Source organism: Papilio machaon, chromosome 8, assembly GCF_912999745.1.
Source record: "Papilio machaon chromosome 8, ilPapMach1.1, whole genome shotgun sequence".
NCBI lineage: Eukaryota > Metazoa > Arthropoda > Insecta > Lepidoptera > Papilionidae > Papilio > Papilio machaon.
This window is the reverse complement of record NC_059993.1, coordinates 1,603,345-1,622,405: the sequence shown is the minus strand read 5'-3', so window position 1 is coordinate 1,622,405 and position 19,061 is coordinate 1,603,345. Positions and strand designations below refer to the sequence as shown.

The 19,061-nt window shown below is 37.2% G+C and overlaps 1 protein-coding gene across 10 annotated transcripts in view; it reads left to right on the top strand.

Annotated features, from left to right (window-relative positions):
• Positions 1 to 14,495, top strand: part of LOC106717697 (tropomodulin-1) — a 64,275-nt gene extending 49,780 nt beyond the window's left edge. For 3 of the 10 annotated variants that reach the window (XM_045679032.1, XM_045679029.1, XM_045679033.1), the window contains exons 2-11: positions 68 to 220; positions 2,786 to 2,953; positions 4,556 to 4,679; positions 5,170 to 5,285; positions 8,870 to 8,974; positions 9,349 to 9,600; positions 10,106 to 10,253; positions 11,936 to 12,206; positions 13,802 to 13,856; positions 14,435 to 14,495. In XM_045679032.1, coding sequence (XP_045534988.1) covers positions 68 to 220; positions 2,786 to 2,953; positions 4,556 to 4,679; positions 5,170 to 5,285; positions 8,870 to 8,974; positions 9,349 to 9,600; positions 10,106 to 10,253; positions 11,936 to 12,206; positions 13,802 to 13,844 — 1,380 coding nt within the window. In that variant the 3' untranslated portion in view covers positions 13,845 to 13,856; positions 14,435 to 14,495. Of the gene's footprint in view, positions 1 to 67; positions 221 to 2,785; positions 2,954 to 4,555; positions 4,680 to 5,169; positions 5,286 to 8,869; positions 8,975 to 9,348; positions 9,601 to 10,105; positions 10,254 to 11,935; positions 12,207 to 12,404; positions 12,491 to 13,152; positions 13,205 to 13,801; positions 13,857 to 14,434 lie in introns of those variants that run through there. The other 7 variants (XR_006756175.1, XR_006756174.1, XR_006756177.1 and 4 more) reach the window with 7 other exon arrangements.
• The last annotated feature ends 4,566 nt before the right edge of the window (positions 14,496 to 19,061 follow it).

Here is a 19,061-nt window from a genome sequence, read left to right as displayed (position 1 = left end):
TATTTTACTTTGTAATAAAAGGAGTATATAGTTTCATTGTGTAAGTGCAGTGTTTTCGTGGTTGCAGAAATCGTCGTCGACGAAAACTACCACAATGACCACTCCGGCAAAGCTGTATGGACGAGAATTGTCAGCCTATGACGAAGTGGATGTGGACGAATTACTGGCGAAATTGTCACAGGAAGAACTCACCATGCTCGCCAAGGAAGTAGACCCTGATGTAAGTATCGTTATTTCATAATTTAATAATTAAACCTTCGACTTGATAAATATCACAATTTCATATTATTGCTTGGTCGCAAACCATAATAAGAAAAATTCAGTACATTCAAACCTGGATAAGTGAGTACCCAAGGAACCGCAATATTTTTCTTGCTTATTAGAGATTCTCACATACCCGATTGTCACTCTTATGTAGGTTGTCTTTCATAATTAAACAATGACTCGCTTATCCAGGTTCAACTGTGTACTGGATATCCTAGCAATCACTATTTACCCTTACATCATAAACATTTGATTTATTCACTTATCAATGTCATTGAGATTATGAAATGTGTGGATGTAATGTATGAAAATGTCCGTGTGCTCATCTTACATACTTTATACATACGTTACATGAGACATTCACAAAACAGCTGTGGAAACCAAAAATGTTATGCAATTATGTAATTTCTACAAAAGTTGTGACCTTATCTGTATAGCTATTTGCTTATCTTTATAAATGAAATAAATTCAAATACATAAGAGGTTTAAAAATTTGAATAATGAATTTTATATAATATACCTACTTTCATGCATATAAAGTTGTGAAAGTCTTTTTATTTATTGTTGTGTGTATTCACCCTTATTTCTGTAGCCCGCATATTAAGTGAAGGTCGCTATAAATTCAAGGTAGCCAATTGTAAGTTTATGACCACAAAATACGATACTTCCTACACAGATAATGAAACATTAATTCAAGCCTTTAATTGCTTCTTTTTTTCAATCGAAAATCTACATGAGGTTTTGGTTGGTCTATATTAAATTTAGAATTAATTAAAATTAAAAAAAAGTATTTTTTCCTTAAATTTTAATATGTTTGTTTTATACCACATCTAAGCTAATAAGTTTTTGTTTTAAAAAATTCTATTTTTGTTTTCAAAAGTCACAAAATCTGTGTAATGTAAGTGTAAGTGACACACATGCAAAATAATAGTGCAAAATATAAGTGCAGTATCACATGTTTAATAATAGAATATTTTTTAATTTAAATTATTGAAACATCAATTTTTTTAATTATAAAGTGGCAAGCTGCCACCTGATTACACCAAAAAGTAAAGCAACAGCTGTCCGTAGACATCTGCAATTGCCGATTTGCCTTTAATTAATGGAGGAGATGACACATAGATAAAAGATATTTCACCTTCCTATGCCTTCTCTTCTCCGCCAAATCCACCACCCTTCCCCATCATTTCTTTACAATAAAAGGGTGGGAAGGGAACATGGACTAAACTTAGGCCACTGGAATGCACACATCAGACAAAACAAATTGCTTCCACTTGACACCTATCTTCTATGTGGTTTGTGCACCGAACTTTCTGCACTGATCTTATATTATATGCTGTTAATTGCAAATAGTATGTTTTTTTATTCAGACTAATGGTATTAAAGAATATGAATAAATTTATAATAGTGGTATTTTAAGATGGTTTGTGCATATGATTTTTTTAACACATACCATGTCACTGACTTTTTGTAATGAAGTAAAATTACCATACAAGATGGTGGCATTGGATGTGTTAACTCATTGTTTGTCTGTCAGGCTATAAAATGTAATATTGTGTTGGGGAAAAGAACAGTACACATAATTTACATATTATTGACTTTAATATGCTTAATTGGTTTTTGTCTTCCATACAATTATAATTTCATATCACATATAAATTTGATTCATATTCAATATTAATTAATCAAATTAATTTAATTCAAAGAGTATATGGAAAACTACGCAATATTCAAATAAATTGTGATTTTAAGTGCCACTTGTAAGGTTGACTCCTAATTATAGTTGTCTGTTATCAGCAAGTTATTATTATAATGCATGTGTTGCATGTTTGTATTTATTTAAAAACAAAACTGATTAATAATTGGTTTCTGAGACCAAAATCTAAATATGAAACATATCAACATCCCTGTCATTATCTTTGACAAAACAAAGACAACAATATGTTCTAAATGCAATTTTAACAATATAATTCAATTAAATATTGTTATTTTCCTTCCATAAATGACAATTCAGTATTTTAAATTACTAATCATGTGTTCTGAGTTACTTTTTTTTTCCTAATGAAAACAAATAGGGTAGGAAATTATTAATTCAGTACTTATCTAAAATTATAAGTGTTAAACAATATTCTTTGATATGTAAGATAGTTCTTCTACAACTTAATTCTTCTTCTTCTTTTAATTAATAGTGGACCTCATCGTTTTTTCGATGATTTCGCCAACATCAAGGTTGAAGATAAATGAAAGTGTAAAGTGTATGTGATCTAAATTATAAATCGCAAAAGACAATCAAGGTAACGGGACCTGTAGCTGATGATGTCAATGAGACACTAAAAAAGGACAACACAATTGTTAGTAGGTTACTTAAAAATTCAGATATCAAGTATACGGTGATTTATAGTTTAATATTTAAGAATTGAAATAAAACCTTAACCTGGGGTGTGTGAACCAGGAACTTAATTCGAAATTAAAAATATTTAATTCATAAAATTTTACATGTAAAATATTTGCTACTTTCCAGGACAATTTTCTCCCTCCCTCACAGAGGAATAACTACGCGTGTGAAAAGGACCCGACAGGCCCCTTGAACCGTAAGAAATTGATAGAGCACATCAACAAACAGGCACTAGAGACACCAGACCGGCCTGAAGTGAAACCATATGTGCCCGGAGTCATACGTGGCAAGAAGGTAACATAGTTCATTATTTTTCTATACCGTAAAAGATGTATTCTAAACTTAGTTATAAAACAGTTTTTTGATTATTATTTTTTAGTATAGTGACGGTTTCTTTTTTTGGTGATAAACGTTCATAAATCTGGACTTTTTATTAGTAAATCGAACTGACAGATGTGAAATATATATTTTTGCAATGAAATGTAGAGTATTTCACTAAAGAGTATAAATTTGTTTTAAGTTTGGTAGTAAATAAATGCATAGCGTAATTCAGAAGAAAATTACTGACAACTGACATTTTCGTTTTTGATTACTCACAAAAAAAACTTTATTTGACTTGGTTGAGTAATTTTTAGTAATTATGTCTGGAAAAGTATTTTTACCTCAATGTTTATGTTGATCAATGAGAAATCATAAGTGTTGAAAGAATAATGTATCTAATACAACAACATAACTGACGCCCGTGACCTAGAGGGGTAGGCGGAGACCACAGACCTTCATTAGGCGCGGTCCTGACACACCTTTTCTACATTCATACATCTATGTGTACATGCACATCTCAAAGTTAACATAAATACATCTATTAATAAAGACATATTATCTAATATTGTACATGTAGATAAGATAAAACTCTACAATGGTTTCCATTGAAGTCAATAGTTCTAATTGTGCTAATCAGTAAGGAAAATTTTACAACAGACCGTCTTTGTACTTATGACGTAATCGTTTTACGTCTGGCCTTGTTCTTGAGTCACGGGGCGTGGGATAATAGTACTATATTAAAAGTTGTAAGTACTCTACGTTCATGAGACCCATGTTTGATGACTGATCATGGGTTTCTGAGACCAAAATACACATTTAAAATATATTGTTATCTCTGTCAATGGTAATCTCAGAAACCAACGATTAATAATGCAGTTTTACAGTCTGAAAAATATTATCTATATATATATATATAAAAGATAGTCGTGTTAGTTACACTATTTATAACTCAAGAACGGCTGAATCGATTTTACTGAAAATTGGTGGGCAGGTAGCTTAGAACCAGGAAACGGACATAGGATAATTTTTACTCCGTTTTCTATTTTTCATTTCGAGCGGACGGAGTCGCGGGTAAAAGCTAGTAAAGAATATATTTGTAGCTAAATATAATGGTAAAAGTTATAAAAAAAATCTACTTTGTCAAAGTTATTTTCAGTTTTGTTCTTATAGTAGTATATCATTGCATATTACATCATTTGACGTTTGGACGTTTCGCAAATTGCCTGTAATCAGTTCACAACGACATAGGACGCGTTTATTTAACTTTAATATATGTCCAAGGTCCTTTCAATACGCGATGAACGCACTAATAGTAACCATTCAATACTGTTTAAAATATAACCTTGTCGTCATAATTTTATTTTTGACATCTTTTGACATGTGCAAGAAAAGAATTATCGTAAAATAAAAAGAAAAAGGAAATATGATTACTAGGATTTTTTTTTTACCAAAAACATAAGAAAGCTTTTGTGTTATGTCACTAATTTTGAAAAGTTGCAATTTTGGTACCTGCAATTGCAAGCTCTAACTTTTTTTGGAATTCTTTATATAACAATAAACTTTTGCGTGTTCCAGTGGATTCCGCCACCGCCTCCAGAAAAGGTGCGTGATGCTGAAGAGCAAATCACCATCGACCTTGGAGATGAATATGAACAGGCTCTCACATCTGCCTCGCAGGAAGAGATCATTGATTTGGCTGGTGAGATACGACATTTCTTTTCATCATCAGCTCACTATAAGTCCCCACTGAGGGGCTCGGAGCCTATCCTAAATTAGAGGTGACTAGGTCATAGTCAACCACACTGGCCAATTGCCGGTTGAATTCACAAATATCATTGAATTTCTTCTCAGATATGAGCAAGTTGCATCACAATGTTTTCCTTCACCATACTAACGTCGGATAAATACATATGTAAATCGAAAACACATTGTAACTTAGCGGGATTCGAACCCATGACCTACAGATTGCAAGTCAAGTGCTTAACTCCTGAGCCACCGACGCTCTTTTACTGTTATTGAATTGTTAAGTGATCACTAAAGGTGCCATTCAGTGGAGATTTAGGATGAGTATCTATTAGTTTAGATTGTTTAAGCTAATGGAGCATTTTTTCTTAATCACTTTGTTTCAAATGACTGGTTTGTAATTTTTTTTAATGTTAATTGAAATATGCTCTGTATAATATTTGCAGCTATCCTCGGTTTCCATTCTATGATGAACCAGGATCAGTATCACGCTTCTTTACTGAACAAAGGTCAGCCTGTTGGACTCGGCTGGGACGGAATCACCAAAGCCACAAAGCCCAAGGTAATCTTACCATCAAACTGTACTAATAAATAAACAATATTGTCACACTCATAGTCATTAAGTTCTCCTTAGTTCACTTAGTGATCTTAATATATCTTTTTTTTTTTTTTTTAATAAGAGAAGGGGGCAAACGAGCGGCGCGAACACCGAAGTGATCATCGACGCCCATGGACATCCGCAACACTAGGAGAATTGCAGATGCGTTGCCGGCCTTTAAGAAAGAGATATGCTCGCTTCTTGAAGGACCCTAAGTCGTAGTGGTTTGGAAATACCGCCGAGGACAGACTATTCCACAACGCGGCCGTGCGCGGCAAGAAATTTCGCGAGAACCGCACTGTTGTGGAATGCCAGCCATCCAGATGGTATGGATGGTACCTGGCGGTCTGTCGGGTCGTCCGATGACGAAACTCGGCGGCAGGAATCGTTCCAAACAGTTCTTCGGAACACTCCCCGTGGTATAAACGATAAAAAATGCAGAGGGAACTAACGTCCCTCCGCAAGGCCAGAGTATCAAGCCGATCGGTAAGAGCTCGGTCGTTGACGATTCGAGTCGCTCTCCGTTGTATGCGGTCAAATGGAAGAAGCTGGTATTGGGGTGCTCCCGCCCAGAGGTGCGAGCAGTATTCCATGTGGGGCCGAACTTGCGCCTTGTACAGTTGTAGGCGGTGGCCCGGCTGGAAATACTGCTTCGCCCTACTGAGCACACCCAGCTTTTTGGAGGCCAGCTTGGCCTTGTCTTCCAAGTGACCGCGAAACTGAACGTCACTCGATATGTCAACGCCGAGAATACCGATACTGGCTGAGGCAACGAGGGGAGTGCCCTCAAAACGAAGATCTACGACAAAGGGTTGTTTTTTAGCGGTAATGGCGCATACTTGTGTCTTTTTGGGATTGAATTCAACGAGATTTCGTCGACCCCAATCCGAAACTTCACCCAGTAGGGTCTCCAGTTCAGACACAAGTTTGGTCCGGTTCTCATCGGCAGTAGCCCGAGAAACATTGGCACGGGCCGTGTATAGTGCGTCACACGTGCTATCGTCTGCATAACAATGAATGTTGCTGAATTGCAGCATGTCATTGATATGCAGAAGAAACAAGGTGGGCGACAGTACACAGCCCTGTGGGACACCAGCGTTGATTGGTTTCGGGTCAGAGCACGCACCGTCAACAACGACCTTGATGCTCCGACCCTCCAAGAAGCTAGAAATCCAGGCGCATAGTTTCTCGGGCAGCCCGTAGGAAGGCAACTTCGCAAGAAGTGCTTTGTGCCACACCCGATCAAAGGCTTTGGCCACGTCCAAACTAACCGCCAGGGCCTCCCCCTTGCCCTCGATAGCCTCCGACCATCGATGCGTGAGGTACGCGAGAAGATCACCAGCTGAGCGACGCTGACGGAACCCATACTGCCGATCGCTAATCAGCTGATGCTCCTCAAGGTACCTCATAAGCTGGCAATTGACGGTCGTTTCCATGACTTTTGAGAACAAAGGGGTAATGGCAATCGGCCTGTAGTTGGACGGATCCGAGCTATCGCCTTTCTTTGGGATCGGGTGGATTATGGCAGTCTTCCATGAATTCGGGACGATGCCTAAGGAGTAGAGGAACCGGAACAGGCGCGTTAAAACCGGTGCCAACTCAGGAGCGCAAGTCTTAAGCACGATGGGAGGAATTCCGTCAGGCCCACTCGACTTGTGGACGTCCAGAGAATGCAGCACTTTACGTACTGATCTCTGGCGAAACTGGATTTCGGACATGAAGGTGTCACCGCACGGGATATTCGGCGGTGAGCTACCTTTATCCTCCAGAGTCGAGTTCGACGCAAAAAGAGAGCCTAGAAGATCGGCCTTCTCTTTTGCGGTGTGGGCCAACGAGTCATCCCCCCTGCGCAAAGGTGGTAAAGATGGCTTACAAAAATTCCCCTGGACAGCCTTGGCGAGAGACCAGAACGCACGAGTTCCCGAAGGAAGTTTCACCAGTCTCTCACCAATGCTAGCCACGTGTTCCGACTTTGCCTTGGCAATAACTCTTTTGAAGGACCTGGAGGCGGAGTTGTACTTCTTTTTGAGCAAGCTGGTATTTACATCCCTAGCCGCTGACGCTTCAGCCCAGGCTCGGTAACAATCCTGCTTGTAGCGCGCTGCTAATTTGCAGGATCGACCATACCAGGGCCGAGAGCTGCCCCCGATAGGCACGACAGATGACGGAATAAATAGTTCCATCCCCTGAAGCACGACATCGGTGACAGAGTCGGCAACGGCATCGGGATCGTCCAGCTTGAAGCAAACTTGCTCCCATGGGTAGGATGCAAAAAAGGACCGCATCTCATCCCAGTCTGCTGACCTGTAGTGCCACACTCGGCGGAGGCCATTTGGCTTGAGCCGTGGGCGACGCGAGATAGGCACTGTTGTCCGGATCAGGCAGTGGTCCGACGACCCCAAGGGGGCGTCGACGGAAACCGAGTAGCTGTCTGGATGTGAGGTCAGCAGAAGGTCCAGCAGGGAAGGTGTATGATCTTCCACATCTGGTATTCGCGTTGGCGATGTAACCAGCTGCGTCAGATCATAGGACAAGGCAAAGTCATGGACAGATCTCCCCGCGTGATCGGTGGTTCGAGAGCCAAGCCATTCGGCATGGTGGGCATTAAAATCGCCAAGTACCACAATCTCGGCGGATGGGATCTGCTCCAGGACAGAATCTGTAGCCGTTTGGACTTGCTCCATGAGTCGGTCTATTTCGGCATTACCGCTATGGGACCTATAGAGGCACGCGTAGACTCGCGGATGGTCGTCGCTATCTACGCGCAGCCACAAAATGGATAGGTCCCTACCTTCAAGAAGGCTGAGGCGACGAGAGCAAACATCATCTCTGACGTACACGCACACCCCGGCCCGAGGCAAAAAAGAATGTTCCAATTTATATCCCGGGCAGGATAGATACGATGTGTCCGCCGGAGGAGATATCTGCGTCTCAGTAAGGAAAAGCAAGGCCGGTTTAGCCATCCGTAGGTGGTAATGGACGGCCTCCAAGTTAGAGTAGAGTCCCCTAATGTTACAGACGTCCACGGCGAACGTTTTAGGGGAAACCGCTGCGCGTTTCTTGCTTTTGCCCCGAGCTCCAGCAACGAGCGGAATGGTGCCCCCCCCAGAATACGCAGGGCGGCCCGCGCGCTTACGCCCAAACTCCAAGCGGGAGTTCAGGCGTAAACGCGCGGAGGGGGATTCTCCAATACCAGTGGTATCGGTACCCCCCAGGGGTATGTACTCTTCCAATCCGACTGCCATGCTGAGTGAAGGGGGGGGGGATTAGGCCTCCGGAACCACACTCATCAGACGAAACGCGGAATTTCTTCCACTTCACGTCAGTCTTCTGTGTGGTCGTGGTATTGCACCGGTCGACCCGGCCAATTCGTGCACCCAACAAATATTGTTGTTGCGGGATCTACCACTGTTAACTGATTGCAGCTGTTATACTCCTCTAATCAAATTTTCAATATAATTAAACAAAAAAAGGAACCCATATATGCATGCCTTTTTCCTCTCATAGGTCTTTATTATATGGTAAATGGATATTGTATAATGTTCCAGGTGTACCCAATGGACCCTCCCAATGACACTGACCCCGAGGAGACCATCAAGAGGGTACAGGAGAACGACCCCAAGCTCACAGATCTCAATTGGAATAATATTAAGGTATTTTTAAAGTTTATTTTAAACAAATCAATTTATATTTTCACTTGAATAACATGGGCCTTATAAGCAAATATTTAAATAGATAGCGAAATTTTAAGCAGTAATAATTTGGATATTTAATTAATTCCATTACTGTGGTAAATTTATTAAAACGTAGATGTTATAATGATGACTGATTAAGTTGATCGGTTTTAAAGCAGTATAAAGTACAGCGCCATCTTACGGCATGCATAGAAACTAACTCGAATTAGGTATCAATATATCGATACGTTCCAGAACAATCGGTTATAAGCATTATAAAGTACAGCGCCATCTTACGGTACGCGTGTAAACTAACACGAATTAGGTATTAACAATAGATCGATACATTCCAGAACATAAGCGACGAGAAGTTCGAGAAGCTTTTCGAAGGTTTGAAGAGTAACACTCACTTGGAGGTGCTTTGCCTCGTGAATGTTGGGCTGACGGACCGCACGGCGCAGCTGCTGGCTGACGCTCTGCGAGCCAACAGCACTCTCAGGGTCGTCAATGTCGAGACCAACTTCATCAGCCCGCCCGGTGTCGTGCAGCTCGTTGCCGCACTCCTCACCACCACCAGCGTCGAGGAGTTCCGCGCCTCCAACCAGGTACAACAATCCATTACGATGACTGATTGATAGATTGAGGAATTAATGACTCAAAATAATTTGTTGAATTTTGTATTATTTTTTTAAAAAATTCAAATAGTTGAGTAATGTCTTTAACTCCGTCCATTTAGTTGGCTCACCTAAGAAGTCTCTTAGTGTAGTTTTAGTATGAGCAATCTGCGTTAAGGAGTCACTTGCCAAGTTGACTTAAAAAAAAAAACCTCACTAGGTTACTAATTGTGGGCTTCTAAGATCAAATTCTCTTTGATAAACTAGGGATAACATGTTTTAAACGACGATTTCTGTCTCGGAAACCCACAGTAACTATCATACATTTACAACTTTACGAATAGATAAGAATATACAAATCCTGGCCAAATCAATCGACTTTTTTATTAAATCACTTTCTAATGTAAACAAACAAATTAGTTCCATATTTATCCGCAAAATGGCGAGGATTTTTACATTTCTGTTCAGATTATACATAGTTATATTTGTTATGTAGCGATCGCAAGTATTAGGGAACAAGATAGAGATGGAGATCACATCCCTGGTGGAGCAGAATCCAACGTTGCTGCGGCTCGGGTTGCATCTCGAGTACAGTGACGCACGTCATCGCGTCGCCAGCCATTTGCAGCGGAACATAGACAGAAGTGAGTACATTTTGTCTTAACTCTCCTCGTAACTCATGCTCTCCTGGTACTTTTATATACTACCAACAACTTTAGCGGCGGTTTTCACTGCTGAAATACATGTGTAACAACATAATATAGTCCAACAAGGATCTTATGACAGTTTTTTTTAAATTGACATCATTTAATTTTTTTTTTTAAATATTTCCTGGCCTGGATACTAGTCCTTTTGGCAAATCACTTAAATTTTTTTAAATATTTTCTGGCCTTAGATACTAGTCCTTTTGGCCGAAATTGAGCAAAAATTTTTCCAATATCTTCCGAAAGTCGTCAATGTTGCAACTCTTATGATGAAAATGGCAACATTAAACCGTGCAGTTGCCACTCTATTGTTCAAAGTATGACGATGTCAAAATGAAATTGTTATTTCACATATTTCTCAACTGCCATAAAATTCTTGTTGAATTATAACTATTTAGTCAAAGGGGATGGTAGAGATGACAATTATGTTTCAATGTTTCGGTAATGGAAATCCAAAGTTAGCCGGTTTATCTGCAGCAAGACGGGGAAGTAAGTAGACTACACTTTTGTTATGGTCTCCTGGTACTAGGTAATTGGTAAACTGTGTACTGCGCCAGTGAATACTTATATTTTGTTCTCCTGGTGCAAAAAATATTACGAAATTCGGTATGACCAAATTTAGTGGAGGTACTTCTGAGCGGGAGGTAAGTTTTATCTAGAAACCTCTTAGAATTTATGGAGTCCTGGTACTCTGGTATGGAAGTTATTTATCTTGGAGAAAGAAGTCTTATAGTATTATAAATGTGTGAATGTTTAGATGGATGGAAGGATGGATGGAAGGATGGATGGATGTTTCTTAGAAAGTATCTCCAGAACTGCTAAACAGATCTCGGTGAAATTTGATGTAGAAAATAGTCTAGAAAAACACATAGACTACTTATTAAGTTTTATATCTGCGCGCGGACGGAGTCACGGGCGACAGCTAGTATTATATAAATAATATTTTGGTAGTTATATGATGTAATTATTTTGTACTTTATTTATATAATTATGTATGAATTATTTCTTTCAGTTTATTTTGTATTTTATATTGTTCGTGCACGACATCTGTCAAACGCATATGTCATTTGGTGGAACATTGTCAGGTGTCGCAGTTCGTGTCCATTGATCGTGAACTTCATACATTATGTCGCATTGTACAGATGGCGCTATGCTACGCCGCAAAACAACGACGCGCCCTCTGCGGACATGCTAGTAAACAAAACATTTACTATGCCCTGTAGACCCCATCGCACTAGGGCCCTATGCGACGACGATCTGTCGAATAGTTTTATCGACTCCAATTTAATCGATACAGTCTCGATCATCACATCGATTATGGTCACTTCACCTGTTACATAAGCATGTATCACTCATAGTTATGATCACAACTAATCGAACTAGTCATGAACATTCATTACAATAAATCGCGACTCGAAACCGAATCGATAAGAAGCCGCGTCCATAGGGCCGTAACTCATCACCTCACTTGTTGTAACACAGCCGACGGCGGCGGTTTGAACATCCTCGCTTCATTACTAAACATCCGAAGACGATCAGAGAGCATCGAGAAAAAATCGATATCGGACATCGATCGTGACAATCGATACTGTCGGATCGATAACGGGTATCGATATTGTCAGATTGCCGAATGCAAAAGCGGCCTAGAGCATCGCTTAGCTTGCGGCTGCCGCGAAGCCGGCCGTCGGGCGTGGGCGTGGACGCCGACCTCCTCGTGACGCCGCCCAGCGTTGAAGAAAAAACGCCCACCAGAGAGCCGGCTAAGACTGTGATCACTGAAAACGTCCACGGCTCGATCGTGGTCGAAGCGAAAAGTCCGGACACAGATATCGGCTCGGGCTTACAGGAAGATAGATTCCCGTCCGCCGAGCTTAGCAATAACCCCGACCCCGCGTGAGTAGAGACGCAACTCACATGACCACGCGTGCTCCCCCTCCCCACACCCCATTTTACGTATTGACTATACAACTAACGTCATCTTGATCGACGAAAGTCAACTTTAATGCCATACTTATGCAGACGAATTTCGTTTGATCAAGGTCACTATTATACACGAGTACTCGATTGTGATTGTATGTTGTTCCATTGCAGTACGGAAAGACCTAACGCTGCGGCTTCAGTTCAGGTTCTTTAACAACCTGCAAAAAGGCGCGCGCAGCCAATAAGGCGTGCGTAAGGTCAGGCCCCAGTGGCAACTGTGTTAGCACGCGCCGATAACAATACTTCGCTTATGTCTTATGAGAGCTTACTTACAATGATTGAGTTTCATTACTCGCGTTAATATGGCTGCAGTTTTATACGGTTATAGCAGCTCAAATAATTTAGTCTTTATACACATTTTGTACCTGAAATTTATCTTTAAAAAAAACGTACAATTTGAGCTGTTGTAACTTTACATTTATATGGAAAGCATTTTCAAATTCTTAAAACTATTTCAAGATGATTAGTGCGTAGCATAATATATTAAGTAATAGTTACTCTGAGATCGATTCCCAGACAGTTGAGATAATATTAAGTTAAGAATAACACCTGCACCAAATCTTCTACATCTAGGGTTTTTGATCATTTACAATCAGCCTTGTTATTCGTATTTAGCCTTGTTGGCACACTAAAGTTTTAGTACATTTACATAGTTTAAAAACATATCATATGTTTAGTTTAAAAACAATCAATATAAAACTGCACCATAGACGCGTTTCTAAACTATGCATAATTTCTTACACAACACTAGTAACATTTTAACTCTACTTTTTAACACATTTCTCTATTACCTGTCTCTTAGTTGCTTGGACCTGTTATAAATTTAAAAATATTCTAACGTTAAACAATTTGATTTTAGCAGAGAGGCGAGCTTAGGACGAAATAATTTGTAGAAACGGCCAAAATAATGGGTAAAAATCTAGTTTCAATCGGCGTGAATGATGAAGGCCGTTTTTAAAATATTTTTGTTTTTCGAACATAACGGTTTTACGCAAAATCATAACATAATCGAGTTTTTTTTGCTTGATAAGCCTACAAATTGTGGAATATATTATAGGATATTTGTTTTACCATATTGTTTTTTTTACAATGACCAATGTGACTACAGAATACGCAAACCATAGACAAAAAATGTGTGTTTAAAAAAAACTAATTTACGCATGCCAGTGTGATTGTTAACTTGAATGAGAATGTTTAAAGCATTTGAGATTACTGTGGCATGGATAATTTGTTTATTTTATTTTCCTGTCCATTTGTGTGATTGAATCTATTGTTTACTTCTATGTCCAGTTTAACCTATAAAATTATATAACGGAATCAGTATTTGCTCTAAAAATATTTTTACCAAAAAGTTCTTAAATAATATAAATACGAAAAATTATTTCTTATAGTAAAAAATTAATTAAAACATGAAAAACAAAATAGCAAATATCATTCCGTTTGTGTTTACCTTTGCCTCTCTTTAAAAAAAAAACCCTTTACGACCTGTTTGTGTGTATGCATTGCAGTACGCCAGCAACGCCGGAGCCAGAACAGCGCTTAGAGTCCTGAACTACACGTGTGGTAGGTATCAACTTTGATTCTTTTTAAGCGCTTAAAGTGCTTGAGGTTGTCGTTTATAGAAATTTTGACACTAGTGTTGTACTGGTATAATTTATATCGGAATCTTTTTACCGGTAAATGTTACGTTTATTTTGTTTTCAAAATAATATTTTTAATAAAATGCAATTTGTTTATACTGTTAAATTACTGTCATAGAAATTAATTGAATGTCAACCGAGAGACATCATGAAACCAGAGGTAAAGGTAAGGGTTAAAACCCTTTTGCTAAAACCTGAGCCTTTCTTTAATTAACAAATACAACCCGTGATATTCCTTACATGTTAGTATTAATATTTGTGAACACTACCAAGTTACTGTATTTTTTAACTTTTGCCACTATTTTTTGTTACAATTTTAGTAAAATTTTCTAAAAAACGACAAACAGTTACATTAGAAGAATAGCTGTCGTATTTATTGTTAAAAATGATTCTTAATTTTATTTACATATATCATTGTGTATATTAAAAAACCATCGACATTGTTTTGAGAACCAAAAAAGTGAAAAAAAAATTGTATTTTTTTTCTCATCTTATCAACAGGCGGCCGTATTCGCCGCTTGAGTCAGTTCACCCGCAGCCCGAGCTGGGTGGTGGGCTGGATCCCGTGAGCCGCCGCACCAGATAGCACTCTGTCAAACTCTTTGTCACTGTGTAGTACACAACAACAACGCAGCCCCGACACGAACATACGCTTCGAAACACGTAATCCTAGGCCGAATTCTGACGAGAACTAGAAATAACCAGATTTGACTGCTTTGAACCGGTGCAGATGCTTAACATGCGTCTTATTTGTATTTATTTAAAAATGAAAGCAAATGCAACTTTTTAGAGATTTTTGTGCTTATTTAAACATTTATTTTTAATCGATTTCTTTTTTTAGGTGCTGTAAAAAAATTAATTTTTTTTTAATAAAAAAAATGTGGTGCAATTTCATTTTTTAACAGGACTGTTCTTCGTAGAATTTGGCTCTTAGATTCGACAATTTTTTTTTAAATAATCGTTAGTTTTTAGCATTTAAAATTTATATCGACTTTGCCTTTGGTGTCTTATTTTGAACTAGACAAAATGTAAGCTTAAGATGTTATAAAATTAAAGCTTCAACATCCTCAATAAGTTTAAACTCTAAAAATTGTTAATGTATTTTGTGATTTTTATAGATATTTTAGAATTTTTTAATGGTGACATAGGATTACTAAACAATGATTACACTAGATTTTTTTTTTTAAGTTTTACTACACAATTTCAAAGATCAGTTGACAGTTACAAATATGATTTACGATATGAATGGTATAAGGAAACGGAAATTGTGGTTTTATGTATAAAATTCTAGAAGAAAAAAAACCGATAATTTGATTTAACTAGTTGATGGCAGGCCCATCACTATTTGAAGTGGCTGTACGGTCACCGATACCTTTGTAATAAAAAAAAAATAATATCCACAGATAATATAATCGTTGTACGTAAAATCAAAATTTTTGTTTCCGTGTGTTTGTCGTACGTTTTATGATTAATTATTATTTTAGTGTGAGTCTAATGAATTCGTAATAATTTTAATATTAATTTGTAATATATGTTAGATGTAAACATTCCATTTATGCAAAACATGTTTTGTTTTTATGAACTAGAAAAGAATTGTTTAAAAATACATTTTAAAACAAAAATTTTCAACAGAAAAAAAATACTATTTGGCGATCGATGACGTCATTTTGACAAACAATATTTTTTATCGTCTTTCATTATATGACATGTTCTGCGTCAATGGAGTGTAAGTTTTACTTTTAATTTTCAATAAAGCACTAGGTTTTTTATTTTTTCAAATGCAATAATTTTAACCGGGAAGTTTATTCACCCGTTTTTTTTAATTTTTTTCTATTTTCCAAACCTTTTGCTTTTTTGAAATCAAAAAGAAATTATATTTGCTTATCTTTTAAAAGTATCTTTATGTATATTTGATAAAGAATACTGGAGGATCTTAGTATCCATAACATTGTGATAAACATCATGTTTTTCCATTAAAAAAAAAAAAAATACTTCGATTTTTTTTTTCATTTAGTTTCAACTTAAGAGAGATTATTTGTATATGAATTTAGATTTTTTAAATGTTTTATTTATGAAATCGAAGTTTATTTATGTCGTATACTTTAAATATATTTTAATTTATGTCAACTCGATATTCTGACGCATTTTGGTGTAACGAAATTTTTTTTTGACATTTATAGCCGGACTTATGTAGTTTGTGACAAAAATAAAAGTACATAAAGACAAGTATAGTTTTTTTTATTTATAATTCTCACATGAAAATTTTTAAATTTATATTACAAGTTTTTTTTTTATATATTTAACAATTTTAATTAAATAATTTTATAGACTCACTGATGCTCAAGTTCATTTTTTAAGGGTTGCTATTTTAACAACTTTTAAATATTGTGGAAGGAAAAATAATAATTAAAATATACTCTTGGAAAATAAAACTGAGATTTTTTTACATATTCAGAATTTTAGATTACAATTCTGTACATTAAGGATATCCACAATACCTTTTTTTAGCAGATCATCCATTGTGTGTTAAATGCACGTTTTGTGATATCTGAAAAGAAAAAAAAAAGCTTTACCTCTGAATATTTTATACCAGTTTTTCCTCGTTAGTTCAAATATGTTGCAAAAAAATAACTACGTATTAACATGAACACAAAATAACCATCTTATTGATTGAGTAAAAATTATAATCTAATATATAAAATTCTCGTGTCACAGTTTTCGTCACCGTACTCCTCCGAAACGGCTTGACCGATTCTCATGAAATTTTGTGAGCATATTCAGTAGGTCTGAGAATCGGACAACATCTATTTTTCATAACCCCCCCCCTCATTTTTTAACTGCGCGCGGACGGAGTCGCGGGCGACAGCTAGTATTTTTATACAAATAAAATACTAATTACCTTACAAGAAGCAATTTATCAACGGTTGGCAATCTGCGGATGCATTCTTTCTAAAGAAACCTAGATTGCAAACACACCCGGGAGCGCAGCTGAACAGATTTTCACAGATAACTGGCTTAGAGATCGCGTCGCATGTGTCTACTGTGCAATTACTCTTACATGGCACGAATGATTCATTTGGCCCCGTACAATCTGATGGTGAAGACTGTTGTAACGTAAGGACTACGTATAACAACGTAACTACACCAACTAGGATAAGTTTCATTTTGTACGTATTCTTTTCAACTTACTGAATAGTTTGTGACAAAATGAAATTGACTTAACTTTATATTAGAACCGCTTATCTTATATAATTAATTTTAGTGATATAATTGAAGTTATCGGGTGAGTTTATAAATGGTATTCTATTGATTGTGTCGTCTAATTGATTTCTATCCTTCGTTGAAATATTGGATCGTTTAATTCTTTATCATTGTTTTAAAAATACAATTATTTATTTTATCACACTTCAACTTGAAACGGAACAAAATGTTGCGGTGTTACGACAGATCTTATGCTCAGTTTGCTAAATGTTGCCGCCTTGTCTTTGACATTTATACGGCTAACGTCTCCGTCGATTATTTTTCGATGGGCTATGAGCATTAGCACTTTTATTTTATGCCGCCCTCTCGTTCCCCCTAACATATTTTTGGTCAGGGACCTGGGGTGAGGGTTTTTCTTTATTATATATTTAATATCACAATATTATTGCTATGTCTAGGTTAAAAAAATTACATAAAATAAAATTATTAAAACTATGTACAATTTAAGATAACCAATAATCAGCATAAAATTAAAACTAGTTTAAAATTACAGTAAAAGCATTAACACTTTACGGCGAAATTTCGTTAGTCGATTACTCAGTTGTTATAAAGCATGCGTAATGCGAGAGATTTCGTGTTCATAGCGCCATAGCTCGCACATGTGAGAACCGTTTTTATTTGTTGTTAACGCCCGCATGCGTTGGGCGATAGTCCTTAATTTTCCTAGAATTCCCGCACGTTGCTTGCTTTACAGTGACCGATCGTTTTCATTAGTCGTTTGCCGTTTTTTTTATGACAGCTGACAATTTTGCCTTCTATCAATAGGGATAGACATGATAACCAAATAAAGGCTTAAAGGTGCTCAATAAGCACATTTGTACATTCTTGAAAGCTCAATTTCTTTTACGTTCTTTTTTTTGGCGACAGGTTTTAAAAGTGAGCAGTACTGCCCTGCATTATGTGTGCTATTGCTATCTCAAGGAGCTTTAGAAACTTCAAGTAACATTGAACGACCTAAAAGATAGTCTGTGGGCGGTATATTTCCTATTTATAATTTAATTTGTTGGATTCAACGATCATGATGATTGTGCGATTGTCTGTTATTTAGTCCAACTTAAAACATAGCTTTTATGTTGATCTTAGCATTATTAGTGTATGTTTTAACATTGATTTTATACTACCGCTGTGAAGTCGAGAGGCGTCACTAGTAATATATTTTCTATCTACCCTTTAAATTAATCGCTTATTACCAACGTTGAACGAAACGATTTTAATCTTTTATATAAAAAAACAAGTATTTTAATTGTACACAGTATGACGTTATTCTTCGGTTTTTTTACTGTTCATTTAAAATAATACAAAATATTCAACAGAATTAAATTTTATTAATAAATCGTAATTTACATATTTTACATACAATTAGGTGAACATTAAACTTGTTTTCTGCAGTAAAATGGTACATTTATTTTCATTTGACGGGAGATTCCACTTTCAGCGTCTGAAACAAGGTTTAAAGTATATTATTAGTTGATTAGTCAGTTTGCATTTTCCTCAGAATATCATCGGAGGTATTATAAGATTAACATTGTAGCTATTTGCGTGCGCACCTCTATGTAGGTGCCCATTACGCAAGGCCAAACATGTCTACCAGTCCAGGCTCTATTCCATTTACGTCCCACGGATACTGTTGTAGTGTCTCTCGTTCTTTATTTCCAGCTTCATATAGCTTGCATAGCACTGAACATTAGTGTGTTACAATAATAATACTTACGCAAATTAAAACAAGCATTCAAGTACAGGTTTGCATGGCCCTGACTCGTTCTTCCTCGCAAAGCCGATCTCGCAGACGCAGCCGGGTGCACACGGTATCACTTTAAGGCAGGACACTGGTCGTCCGACGTATGCACACGTATCTTTTATACAATCG